Raw genomic sequence first — 14706 nt, 5'->3', positions numbered from 1 at the left:
AAGAAAGGAAGGAAAGAAAGAAAGAAAAGAAGGAAGGAAAGGAAGGAAGGAAGGAAGGAAGGAAGGAAGGAAGGAAGGAAGGAAGGAAGGAAGGAAGAGAAAGAAAGAAAAAAATAGGGAAAGAAAGAAAATGTGTGTGTGTGTGTGTGTGTGTGTATATATATATATATATATATATATATATATATATATATATATATATATATATATATATATATATATATATATATATATACGTATATGTATGTACGTATGTAATGAATCTCACCACTATAGTGTGAGATATGTAACATAGATATTACAATGCCCATTTTACAGAGAACACTTAGGTACAAGGACAACAATAGCCTTGCTTGTGGTCATGTAGTTGATAGGCATCAGAGGTATGATGTGAATTCAGGTCTTCCTGCCCCTAGAGAAGAGAATTTGGAGCAAAGAGTAGTAATTGCAAAGAAAAAAATATTTAGGCTTGATATAAAGAAAGGGGAAACTATCTTTTGACAATTAGATACATCTCAAAGTGCAAAGGGCTTCGTTGTCTTTGAGAAGTAGTTGGATGGTCACCTGTCAGGAAGGTTGTAGGGGGCAGTCTTTTCTGGCATGAATTGGACCAGATGCTATTGAGATGCCTTCTATCTCTGAATGTCAATGATTCATAACTGCAAGGCCAACACTCTTCTGTATATACCATAACATCCTGTTATATTCTGAACTCCTTAAGGATAGGCATTCATCTAATCCTTATTACTCCCCTGGGGACTATGGTGCCCAGCACAAAATAAAGACACTGTTGAATGGAGCTATATTGCATTTCAATCAGTAGGTTTGGCACTGTGTACACTTAACTGTATATCAAGTCTTCATTTATCAATCAGAAAAGTTAATCTGTTCATTCTGTTTGTTGTACTACTATTCCATACCTCAACAAGCCCTTGTAAGATCCTAACAAATATAACACAGCCATAGTGCACTCTCGCTGCAGACGGGATTAGCATATTGAGGGTGGAAGTGAGAAGTATGGCAGCTCCAAAAACCCTGCAAAAGAGAAAGGATAGCAGACAATAAACATTACCCAAAAGATCTCATACTTTAAGTGCTCCCAAATTAACATTTTTGGAGTAAATTAAACACCTGTTGGAAATTATCTTTAACACAGATTTTAAACATTGAAAATGTTCTGTGCTTCATTGAATGATTATTCAGTCCTCAAATATTCCAATGGTTCTTGATCCCATTAACGTTGCTATTCCTATCAACAAGGCAGATTGTCACCCATCTGTGTCTGCCCATCCTGTGTGACTCTTGATTATACCTTCCCCTAAATTTGCCAAAGTAGGTCCACTCAACACAATAGATACCTTCCTCAGCTTCTCCTGACATCTCAAAGATACCAGCGGAGCACGACAGCTGTCCTCATTCTCATTGTAATGATTAGTAATTTCAAATAGAGGAATGAACCATATTTCTTTAAACATATTTTATTACTCACATACACTAATGAAAATAAGTACATTAATATTTGATAAATCTCATTTGACCAATGTGTAGGCATATATATGCTTATAAATCTATCTGCATATATGATATATATACAAATATATTTGTAAGTATATACGCATGTATAATAATGCTATTCAGGCAGACTTCAATGCTGCATGGACATAAAGGGGTACTATATATAAATATATTTCAGGTGAGACAGAATCCTATTTTTAATGTTGAAAGAAACCCTACATAGAATTTCTTTTGAAAGTCAGCAAGAAAAGTCAAAGGACCTAGGTTCGAATGCCTGATCTGTTGGCCACGTTCTAGCCATGTGATATTAAGCAAATCCTCAGAACTTCATGTCCTGCTTTGGTAAAACATGGATATTTGCACCTGCCCTATCTACCTCCCTGGATCATGGAAAGAATCAGATAAAATTGTGAAGCTAAAGACTTTTGAGATTGCAAAGAACAATTTTATATTATTATTATTTAAATAAAAATGAGGTTCCTGTACCATCATTATTATTCTGTGTTTTTTTAACTGTGTATGTAAACATAGTTTAACACATAATTTAGAAGATACTGACAGAATAATGTAGTTAAAACCTTAGTCCACCTGGAAGAAAAATTTTTAAAAAACAGCCCTTATTCTTTTTTAAGCATGTTATAGTAATGTTCAAACTGTATCAGAAGAACCATTCCTTTAGTTTAATAATTTAAGTAAACCAATCTGGTCAAGATGTTGAAGGATGTAAAACCTCTAACTGCAGGCTCTGTGCTTGGTACCAGTTTGATCAGACTCATCTTGGGCCTTCTATTCAGTCCTTAATAATGATGAATCATGTGGTAATAGCCCTAATTTGTATAGATGGGCACATTAACATATAACTATCTAATGAGTATAGTATTAAACATCATTGACCAGCTTCAAAAATTTAAGGATTAGTCCTAGGAATTGCTAGATAAGGAAAAAAGATCTGCTCTCTCTCTCTCCTCCTTAATACAATCTATTTTTGTAGCCTCTCTCCACTGAGGTAAATATTCACTCTACATGACCACATTACTTTCTCTGTATAAATATGCTTGGCCTGGATTCAATCTGTGCCTATACTCAGATTTTAAAACTGTGGATCAGGAGACTGAAATCTAGTTCTGACTCAGACAATGACCTTAAGCTGTTCACAGCCTCTTCAGGCTTCAGCTTGTCCATCTGTCAAAATAGGAAGCTAGACTAGATTATTTCTAAGGTCTCTTCAAGCACTGACATCTTATATTCTATGGACTTACTAATTAAGACTAGGAGTTGTTTTACCCATTTAATCTAACTTCTGCCAAATTCTGGTTGTGTTTAGGCAGTTTCTTGTACATTGAAAATAAATGTTAATTCCCATAGCCTTTCTCTAAAAAATCTGAGATAACATGCAACTTTAAAAAATAATCAGATTAAAAGCCAAATTTAACTCATGGTTATAGACAAATAGTGTGCTCTGTGCCCCAGAAACAAAACTCTAACTTTGAATTTCTTTGTGCCTGCAAGTAGTGGGTTATACAAAACAAGGAAAGGATTTTTTCCTTTGGGGCTATGGGAATACGGGTATTGGGTATGGGCAGAGTATCCTTTCAGAACAAAAGGTATAATCAGAGGGCAATTGGGGAATTTACTTGGGAGTGAGGAATATTGAGGAGTGAACTATATTTATTTAGATTTATGATTTTTTCCTAGGAGGATTTAGGGATGAGCAATAGAAGAAAAAGTTACAGAGCAGCCAGCAACCATTTCCTTCACTCGTTGAATCTCCTCCCTAAGTGGCCAAGTCTTCATGGGTATTTGTTATGATTATCTTTCCACAGATTCGCTCTGAAATACGTTTGTATACTAGACATTTTTTTAATGATAAAGGCAACTAAGTCAAGGCATTGTAGAAATTTTACATTGCTAATGATTTTTAAATATTCACTACAAGGTCCAAGTTTTCCCTTGAGAAGTATAATTCACATCCAATTTAGCTGGACCTAATATTAGCCTATATCAGGTCATGCAGAAAACCAAGAAAAGGAGTGAATCTTGCTTGACGTGAATGGCTAGTAATGATGGATAACAGAGAGGAGGCAGAACTACTGGGTTCTTCTTTTGTTTCTGTTTTCTTTGCCAAGAAGAATGATCTCAGAGTGGGGAGAAAGAATAAAAATGATTAACAAGGTGTTGAAACCCAACATACATCAAGAGATGTTCAAAGAGTACCTAGATGCCCCCAGTGCATTTAAGTACCGAGTGCAAACAAACTCAATTCCGGACGATGAAAAGAATTGGCAGGTGTGATTGGTTAGCCAATATGAGGAAGCTTTGAAGACTCAAGATAAACGGGAGAAGAGCACTTGACACTGATATTGGCTCCCCTTCCAAAAAGGGAAGGGGGGGGGTTCTTAAAACTATTAGTCAATGAGCTTGACTTTGATTCTTGACTTGATGGTCTCAATATTTATTATTAAAAGGATAACTTATGAGTATTTACAAAGGAAGTTGTAATTACCCAGAACAGGCTATTTCTTATTTTAACTAGATCAGCTTATGCTTTATTAGACTGGTAAATCTTATTTTAGAAACCCAAAATACCAAAACTCATAGACTACTCAAAAGCTTCATGTTTATGAATGTATGTATGAATATCATTAATATTTTCTTCCAGAAGAAAGTCATAAAACATTGAGTGTGAAGAGCGCTTGACAATATCATGCAAGAAAATAAAATGCAGATATCTTAAGAAACCAAAAACGACTGCTTACTGTTGTGGAGTTTCAAAATGCGTGTTTACTCAGACTATTAACTAGTGGAACTAAGGCCAAAACCAATATCAAATTAGACAAAAGGTTAAGATAAGAAGATACCACCAATACTTTCTACAACTTCAGCCCAACCTTTTCAAACAATTCATCATCCATGACAAAAGTGGGAGATGGAAAAAGGCAAAGATACTGACTTTGTCATAATTTTCTCTAAAAAGTTTAACAAATACAAAGTTGTGTAACAACAACAAAGCCAAAAGTACCCAGAAAATACATTATTTTCTTTCCAAGTGGAGAGACCTTTATGCAAAAGGAATACTAGATCATAATATAAAATTGTTTATAAAACCTTATGGAAGAGGGTGGCAGAAAATTATGATCAACATCTCATAAAACATTGAAAACCAGCCTTCATAGATATTGATGTGAGAACCAACTAAGCAATATTGCCCTAAAAGCATTCATAACTGTAACTGCCATGTGGACAACACATAGATGCAAAAAGATAAAGAGAGTGTCAATGTATCAATAATGATCCATTTCCATTATTGTTCACAATTCAAACTCTAGCCTCTCAGTCTATGATGTGTTGAACAAGCAAAAGAGTAGAAATTACATAAAAAAGAGAATGAGGAAAAGAAACTGAAGCAGACCAAGTATAAACTGAACAAATCCGTGCTAGAGGCAAAACAATCTTGAAAGCATTGAAGGATATTTTAAGGAATGAAAAGTAACCAAAACAACGGAAAATCATGAATGATATTAATCACCACAGATCACTTAATCACTACAAAGACGTGAGTAAGAGGACATAAAAACTATCAACTCATACGCCTACTTGATTGTCTTTATAAAATCTGTGCAAATGATCTATAGACTATCAAGGTTATCCTGGGGGAGAATATGGAAAGAGAATGGTCAGTCTTTTGTAAATACAGACCACATTTTTATGGTTATATAACTGGATGAAAGGCACCAAAAATTGCAAAACCCTATGTTTATTGTTGGGTTGATAACAAAAATACATTTTACTCAGTAGAGCAAAATGCAAATTTAAAGTCTATCTTCCAACAAGCTTATTAAAGTTAAGATTATGCAGGTTCCTTGACAACTTCAACTGCAAAATTGACACTTTTGGATGATCCCATTATCGTTGACATCGAGCAAAGCATGACAGAGGAATATGGAATCTCAGCAAAGGTATTCATCACTGTCATAAAGGGTGCTGTTCTCTGGACCAAATAGAAAAGGGACTACCTAAAGATTACATCTTTGAGTTGTCCTTGTTTGCAGACCAAAGTGTGCTAAGTGTGAGTCCCAGAACATCAAAGCACCTTTTCTCTAAGAGTCGTGATAACTCAAAATACAATGTCCTAATAAACTATTGGTGAAAAACTAAAAGGAGGAAAAACAGCTATTTTTTCAGACTATAGGTTGGAAGGCAAATCCATTGAATCAGCTTATCAGTCCACATGAATATATGATATATATGACATATATGATATAAATATATGACAAAGACATTGTGGATGGACAATTAGATCTAGATTGAGTAAGAGAGAATATTCTGGATTGTCTTTAGGAAATTACGTATGTTTTTAATTATACCTGAAACAAAAATAAATATTTTAATACAATTAAAAGGGCCGGTGCTCTATCTGCTGCGCCACCCAGCTGCCCCATCACTGAATCTCAATTTCCTCAATTGCAAAATTGAACGTGGGGTCAAATTAGAACATCTCAAAGTTCTCTTCTGGTTCTAAAACCTATGATTATAAAGTTTTTGAGGCACCATTTCATGTCCCACACAATGAATACTGGTTCTATTTTTTTTTTTACCACAACTATAACATTGAATAACATCTTTAAGAACCTGTCCTAAAATGTCCCCAAATTATAATGGTACAAGGGAGCCACATGACTAAAGGATAGCAGTGGGGGACTTTATTATGACTTTTTATAAGTGTATACATTTTCAACACCAGGAAAATTTGTTTTGAAGTCTAGCCACATGTCTTATAGGGAAGGTGCAAAGTGCCTGGTGGACAGTAATGCAAAGGGGGTTCAATTTGTAAATGTAAGACATTTTCAAAGACACACAAATATCTTTTTCTCTGGCTTATGCTTGAGTACATTTTGACCCCAAAGAAAGTCTGGGTTGAAACTCTAGGGACCTTACTGAATGCTTAGAGTAAGTACTTCAAACCTACAAGTGAAGCTATTGATAGTTTAAAAGAATAATAGAAATAGTAATAGCTAACATTTATATAGCACTCACCATGTTTCAGGCATTGTGTTAAGTGCTTTACAATTATGGTCTCATTTGATCCTCACAACAACCCTATCTAGCAATTCCTATTTTACAAATGAAGAAACTGATGCAGAGACAGGTTAGATGACTTGCTGAGGGTCATCCAGCTAGTAAGTATCTGAGTCCAGATTTGAGTTCAGGTCTTCCTGACTCCAGACCCAGTGGCAAAGGAGAGATTCCAGACTTACTGTGCCAAGGGAAAAATAATAGATGATCAATGTGAAGAAAAAATGGATTTTGATTTTATTCATGCAGATGGCCTTTTACCTTGGCACACAGTGGATTCTCCAAGTAGAAATGCTAGTGGAAAAAAGCTCTGGCAAGTCGTACCAAGTAAATGTTCTTTCACTGCATATGCCAGGTGGCAACTATCCTCAGAGGACCACGGTTACTAAGTTTGGAAAGGCTAATAAGCAGAAGTCTGTCCACCAGGAGATCATTGTTTTGGCCACTGCAACTAATGAAGACGATTCTTGATTGTGATGGATGGCACATGTACTTCAAGGAAATCACAGCTTTCTGAAATCATTCAAATAAGTATCAATAGGTAAGTGCTACAAGCTTAAAGCCTATATGCAATTTCAGTTTGAGGGCACCCCTGTGGTTTAATCTCCTCATTTTACAAATGTGAAAATTGAAGCCTACAGAGGCGAAATAATTTGCCCAGACTCCAGTAGTCCACATAGCAGAATCTGAACTACATTTCCATTCTACTAACTACTAGTGAAATGGCCTTTTTCCTTCCCCTCAGCCCATCAAAAAACAAAAACAAAAAACACAACTCCCCACAGTTCATATCTAAGAACATTTCCTTTCAGTTTTTGCTCTGATGAATTTTTCTAATTTGGCAAATTTACCACAGTATCTTTCAATGTTTGCAAAATTTAAATTTATCACCCCTATTTTTTTTCCACGACTGGTCCTTGTATCTTCAAAATCTTTCAACCTCTCGGAAGCTTCATCTTCTGCTCTTATTTCCATTAATTGTTATCCATATCAACAAACTGTCCAAGGAATTAGCATTTCTTGTGATAAAAGTCTGGTCTTTTGGATAACGGCTATCTGAAAATAATTTCTATGTTTAGATTGCATTTAATGTTCATTCAGCAAATAGTTATCAAATGTTTGCTTTGTGCTAGGTATTGGGGGAGAAGGAAAGTAATTGGATACAGTCCTTACCCTCAAGTGAGAAAGGTGTACACACACACACGTGCACATCAAGGAAGTATAAGAAACAAGAAAAAGGAATGATAATTTCTTGCTAATGTCATCAAAAAAGACTCTACAGGGGAGGTGGCTTTTGAGATGGACACTGAAGGATTCATATGATTTCAATGTGATGGAGTGTTCCAACTGGAGAGAAAGAACGACAAAAGGCAAAAAGAAGGTGGCAAATTTGTATACAGAACATGTCAAATTCCAATTTCACAAGAATATGTGACATATGGGGGTGCAGTAGTGAAAAGTAATTCTGGAAAGACAAATTGGGAACAGATAGATGGTGATGTGGGAGGATTCATTGTCAGAGTGACGTCCAGTGCAGAGGAGTGGAGAAAAAAAAAAGGCAGGAGAATAGATGTTTAGCAAGAAGGTCAGTAACTGGAATAGGAATGAAAAGGAAGGGATAAATGAGTCAATGAACAAGTATTTATAATGCATCTACTACATGCTAGGTTCTTAGGATATGAATACACTAAATGAAACAATCCCTATATTCGAAGAGCTTTCATTCTAACAGTGGAGACAATATGGATACACATTAGTATATACAAGGGAAATTTAAAGAGAGTATAAATAAATACAAAATTGTTAACTACAAGAAAGTTTGTATGGGAGGACACCAGCATATGAGGGGATCAGGAAAGGTTTCGTGTAGAAAGTGGTACTAGAGCTACATCTTGGAGGAAGAGAGGGATTCTATGAAGTGAAGGTGAAGGTGAAGGTGAAGGTGAAGGTGAAGGTGAAGGTGAAGGTGAGGAGGGAGGGCATTCCAAGCATGGAAGATGGAATGCTCCGTGTGAAAAGCATAGAGAGGAGACAGTTTGGCAGGATCACAGAGGGTAGGAGAGAGAATGATGTGCAATGAAACGGGAGAGATTAGTTGTGGCCAGCCTGCAAAGGGTGTTAAAAGCTAAACAGAGGAATTATATTTGATCCTAAAGGGAACCACTGGAGTCTATTGAGTAGTAAAGACATGTGAAAAGACAGATGGGAAAGAGCCTGTGAAGGAAAAAAACATCAGAATTTGGCGATTGCTTACATGCAAGGGACAATTGAGAGAGGAAAGAAGCGAGGATAATTCCAAGGTGTCAAGCCTGAGTGAATAGAAGAAATAAGGAAGTTAAGGGGGAGATGAACCCTTGAGAGGGAAGATGGTAAATCTGTTTTGATATGTGGAGTTTGAGATGCTAGAAGGTCATCCAGATGAAAAGGTATTGTGGGCATTTGGAAATACATAAAGGACCAGTCACTGGGAAAAAGGGCAGAGTTAGAGATAAAGATTTGGAGGCAGAAAGGTAACTGTTAATGCTATTGTAAGTGATGAGCTCACTGAAGGAGGGGTGTGCAGATAGAGATGAGAAAAGAGTAAAGCATAGCAACTTGAAGAGCACTCACATTTAAGGAGTGAGTGTGTATATTATTTTTCTAAGGAAAAAATGAGAACCAGAAGAAACATAAAAGGAATAATCAGAAAGGTAAGAAAGGAATATAGTCATGTAGTGAAATAGAATAACCTCTAAATTCCATGAATCTATTAAAGAGGATTTCCAACAATTTGCAGCACAAATATCTCTGATTCATGTGGTCCTGCAAACACTCCTCTTGAAGATTCCACTACCATCTTCCAAGCAATAATTTACCTTCACAGAGGAAATAAATCATTACCAGCCCAGGCTAGTGGCTTGGAATGTGGGAGGAAGTCACTATCTGTTTTGAAGTATCCCCAAGATGTGTGCCTGTCTCTCCTTCCCTTTACTTCATGGAGATGGATAAAACTTAGCTAGATGAGCACATGGCTCATGAGCAGAAGTGGCAGGAAGCAGTGGTTTGTACTTAGCTCATCAGGAATGATAGAAGCAGGTGGCTAAGGCACCATGTAATTGCTAGCTATTTGGGGTAGGGCAAGAAGACCTTGAGAAGCCCCAAAATTCTAATTAGAGTTAGCCATTATATGGATCACTTGATCAATATAATTCAAGGCTCAAAATGGGTTTCTTTGGCATGAATTTGGCCTTCTACTCTGATGAAATTAACCAGAGAAATACCAAATCTTAACTTTATTTTGGACTGCAAAGACATTCCCTAAGTATCCAATAGTTACTTCACAATATATGGGCATCTCAAATAGAGAAAGGTTCCATACACACCACAATATTTGTGGCAGAACTTTTTATTTCAGCAAAGAAGTGGAGACAAGGGAGATGCCCATCCCCTGGCGAGTAGTTAAACAAATTGTGGTTCATGAATATAATGGTTCTGTCTTGGGCCCTCCTCTTTTTTCTCACTGTACTCTCTTACTTGGTGACCTCATCAGTTCTCATGGGTTCAATTACTATCTCTATGCAGATGACTTTTATATCTTTATAGTCAACCCTAATCTATCTTCTCTGATCCTATCCCTCATCATGAACTGTTTGTTGGACATTTTGAACTGGGCATCTCAAATTCAGTATGTCCAAAACAGAAGTTATTATACTATCCTCTTCCACATTTCCCTGCTCCTTTTGAGATTCTCACCATCCATCCTTGCAATAATCTAGGTTTGCTCCCTCAGTGTCATCTTTAACTTACTTCCATTCATCCCACATATTCATTCAATTGTTAAATCTTCCTATTTCTATCTCCATAATACCTCCTTTTCATTCATATGAGTCCCTGCCCTAGGTCAGACCCTCATTATTTCTTACTTGGACTAATTCTATATCCTCCTATTTGGCATCCCTGTCTCATGTCTTTCCCCACTCCAATTGATCCTCCACATATCCACAAAAGTGTTTTCTAAAGCACAGTTCTGATGGTGTCACCTCGCTCAATAAACTTCATTTCTATTACCACTAAGATCAGATATCAACTTCTGTGGCATCTAAAGCTTTACAACCTGTATCCTCCTGGCCTTTTCAGTCTTCTTACACTTTACTCTTCTCTAAGCATTAGACAATCCAAGTATACAAGCCTCCTTGGTATTCCACAACACACATAAGGATATTTCATCTGTGCCTTTCACTGGTTGACCTCCATGCTTAGAATGTACTTCTTCGTCACCTCTACATCTCAAAATCCCTGGTTTCCTTCAATATTTAGCTCAGCCACTAGCTTCTACATGAAGCTTTTCCTAATCCCTAGATGCTAATACGTTCACTTCTAACAATTACCTTTCTGTCTCCAAATCTTGATCTCTAACTCTGACCATTTTCCCGGTGACTGGTCCTTTATGTATTTCCAAATGCCCACAGTACCTTTTCATCTGGATGACCTTCTAGCATCTCAAACTCCACATATCAAAACAGATTTACCATCTTCCCTCTCAAGGGTTCATCTCCCCCTAACTTCCTTATTTCTTCTATTCACTCAGGCTTGACACCTTGGAATTATCCCTGCTTCTTTCCTCTCTCAATTGTCCCTTGCATGTATCTTGTATTCATTTTGTATGTTTTATGTATGAGCATGTTGTCTCTCTATTACAATGTAAGCTCCACAGAGGTAGTAACTATTTCTGTATTATTTTTATATCCCCAGAACTTAGAATAGCTCCTGGAACATAACAAATAACTTAATAAATAAGTGTTGATTGAACGATTCATTGGTTGATTAATGGCATCCCACTGATCCATAAGAAACAATGAATAAGGGAGAAGCCTAGGAGGACTTAGATAAACTGATACCAGGTGAAATAAATAGAATCACAATGATCTCAACAATGGAAATGAAAATGACAAGAAAAGCAGAAACAAAGTAAATCTGAACACTAAAAATGCAAATTGAGTATTAAAAATGATCAAGCATGGGTTTGAAGAGGAGAGTAGAAAATGCATCTCCCTTTCTTCTTTGCAGGAGTTGGGAACTCCACGTGGGGAATACTTTGTGTGCTGTCAGACCCAGCAGTTTACTAAACTCTTTTGCTCTCTTTTTCTTTTCTCTTTGTCATGTGGGATGGCTCTCTGAATAGGGGGATTTATTTGGAAATGAAAGTGATGTAAAAAAACAACAACAAGGTATACCAATGAAATTAATGTGTATGGAGTAAAGAATGAAGCATGTGCCAGACTACTATGCTAAGTGCTTCACAAGTATATCTTATTTGATCCTCACAGCAACTTTGTGATGTTAAGTACTATTATTATCATGATTTTACAGATAAGAAGATAGAGATTAAGTTATTTGCTCAGGGTCACACAGCTAGTAAGTGTATAAGGCAGAATTTGAACTCAGGTCTTCCTGACTCCAGACTTAGCACTCTAGCCATCGTGCTACCCAGTTCTCTTACTATGGGTATCTCCTCATTACCTTTATTGCCATGCCTTCAGTTTTTACCCAGACTCATCCCTTCATTTGGGCAGGAAGCATAACCTGCCATGGTCCAATTCCATGGTATAATGACTATGCAGCCATTTTGCCAGAAGACATGGCCACACATCTTCCCCCATTATGTATTAGAGTGGATTATTCCCTTTGGAATCCTATGGCTAACATTCTTTCACCCATTTAGAAGTGATTCTGATTTCTAAGGCTATCCATCTCTTACTGCTTACAACACTTGGTATGAAATGATGGGCACCAGGTCATTAAGAAAAATTTATAATTAAGCCATAGGACTAAATAGAGGACAGAAGGACCATGGGTTGCTGCGGCCCCTGAGTTAGGCCAAGTTCAAGATAGATCTCTTTTGTTTATGCTTCCATCCCAATAACCTTTTTGGTCCACTAATCATTCCTTTTTTTAGTGGGGACAGACTGCTGTTCTATGTATTTTTATGCCCTTAAAAGATTCATTAACTGTCTCAGAGTAAGCACAGATCAACGGCACTGGACAAGCTTTCAGAATACTCCTGTGGATAAATCCTCACTTGAGATGGTTGATGAGTTCAAGTACATGGCCCACTTTGGCTTCATCGTCATCTCCTCCAAACAACGCTGCAAAATCTTCTAAATTCAACTCCCATTAGGCTTCCTGTCCATCAGAAAAATTACTTTTCACTCTGGAAAAAGTAATCTTTTGTGGTCTGCTTCCAAAATTAAATAGGTGATGGATTGTTCCCTTAACAAGATTTACCACCTATAAATATTTAACGTGGTTGAGTATATTATATCACAGTTGTTTTGCAGTCATAATTTTCCTTTTATCTGGTGCTACCCAAGGACAAATGAAATTAAAACATTCTCTAGCTTTAATGGACTGTGCAAAACACACAAGTTCGGGCCCTCATCATTTCCCACTTGGATATGATTCTCCATCTCCAGTCTCTGGGTCTTTGCACTAGCAATCCTCCCAACTAACCTCAGCCTCTTAGAATATCTTGTTTCCTTTACAACTCTATCCATGACACATATGTGATTCTTTTCCTGGGCCCCATTACTACTAGTGCCTTCTTCCCTACCGAATTACATTGCATGTGTTCTGTATATTCCTGTTGTCTCCTCAAATAAATTTGAGTTTTTTGACAGCAGGGATGCTTTCATTTTGGGTTTTGTATCCCCACAGTGACTAGTGAGCAGGAACTTAATAAAAACTTGTGCACTGATTGATAGTAAAAGTCAAATGGCATAATGTGTGAAGGCATTTGGGTAAACCAAAGCACTACATAATCATAAGTATAATGTTAAGTGACAATTATTATTATTGCCATTATCTTCCAAGTACCTAAATCAATATTTTTAATGAGCTTTTTGATGTTACACTTAAGATTACCTAGTGAGAAGTCCATCATTTTGTACCATAAGGCAGCACAATGTAGTGGATAGATACTAGATTTAGATTCAGGAATAACTGGGTTTGAATAACAATAGCTGGGATTCATATAGCATCTTAAGGTTTGCAAGGCACTTTACAAATAGTATCTCATGTTATCCTCACGACCTTGGGAGGTAGGTGCTGTATTTAAGAGATGAGAAATTTGAGGCAGGGATAAGTGACTTTCTCAGTGTCACACAGCTAGTAGCTATCTGAAGCCAAACTTGAACTCAGATCTTCCTGATTCTATATCCAGCAATCTATCTATTACACCACCTCAGCTTCTTGTAGGAATAGAGGATCATAAGTTTAGTTCTATAAGGGTCCTGAGAAGTCACTCTGACTCTTGTCCTCCCAGCTGTATGACCCTGTATATGTCACTTAACTTTTCTCATCCTCAGTTTCCTTATCTATAAAAAAAGGGGAATAATAGCATTAACTTCAGAGATGCAGGAAGTTCAAATGAAATAAGTACTTAACATGTTTTGTAAATCAATCAATTTATCAATAAACATTTATCAAATGCTAACTGTGTTCTAGAGACTGTGCTAATCTGAGGATACAAAAAGAGGCATTCCTTCAAGTAGCTTATAATCTCATGGGGGGACACAATATATAAATATATACAAATAAGTCATATATTGGATTTCTGAAAGTGATATATAAGAGTCAGCTCTTATCATGACAATTAATTCACAATCTCAGTTCTTTGGGCTATGAGGTGTCAAATAATTCTTCTTAGTGTATATAATTGGAAAATGTTAAGCTAAATAAAAATACAATAGATAATATTATACATAATGCATAGATAATATTAAATTGAGGTTTTCTAGGTTAAGATGTAGCGAATGATTTTGAGTTTGACAGCTCTGTTCTAGGAAATTCCTTAAGACAGTAAGAGGAAGAGAAGGTACCAACCTGTCTCTAAAGACAGAGTCAGCTCATTGGGAGTTGCCCATACTTCTACAATCAAAGGTCCACTTCCTATCATCACAAGTATTATTGTGTTTGCCATTTCCATATTTCTACCATTATGATCATCACTGGCTAATATTTATTACACAAATATTTTCCAAATGTGTTATTGATTAAATGCAGCAGTGCTGATATGAATTATCTAGATTCTTTCCTGCCTCTCAGATTTTGAGGTGGGAAGTAGGAGAGAGATCTACTGCT

The 14706-nt window shown here is 36.6% G+C and overlaps 1 protein-coding gene across 1 annotated transcript in view; it reads right to left on the bottom strand.

Annotated features, from left to right (window-relative positions):
* SLC17A6 (solute carrier family 17 member 6) overlaps positions 1 to 14706 on the bottom strand; it is a 60049-nt gene that overhangs the window by 27058 nt on the left and 18285 nt on the right. Inside the window, exon 4 of the mRNA XM_021002049.2 lies at positions 921 to 1035. Coding sequence (XP_020857708.1) covers positions 921 to 1035 — 115 coding nt within the window. The remainder of the gene's footprint in view (positions 1 to 920; positions 1036 to 14706) is intronic.

Source organism: Phascolarctos cinereus, unplaced genomic scaffold, assembly GCF_003287225.1.
Source record: "Phascolarctos cinereus isolate Bilbo 61053 unplaced genomic scaffold, phaCin_HiC Scaffold_9;HRSCAF=440, whole genome shotgun sequence".
Lineage (NCBI taxonomy): Eukaryota > Metazoa > Chordata > Mammalia > Diprotodontia > Phascolarctidae > Phascolarctos > Phascolarctos cinereus.
This window is presented reverse-complemented; position numbering and strand designations above follow the sequence as displayed.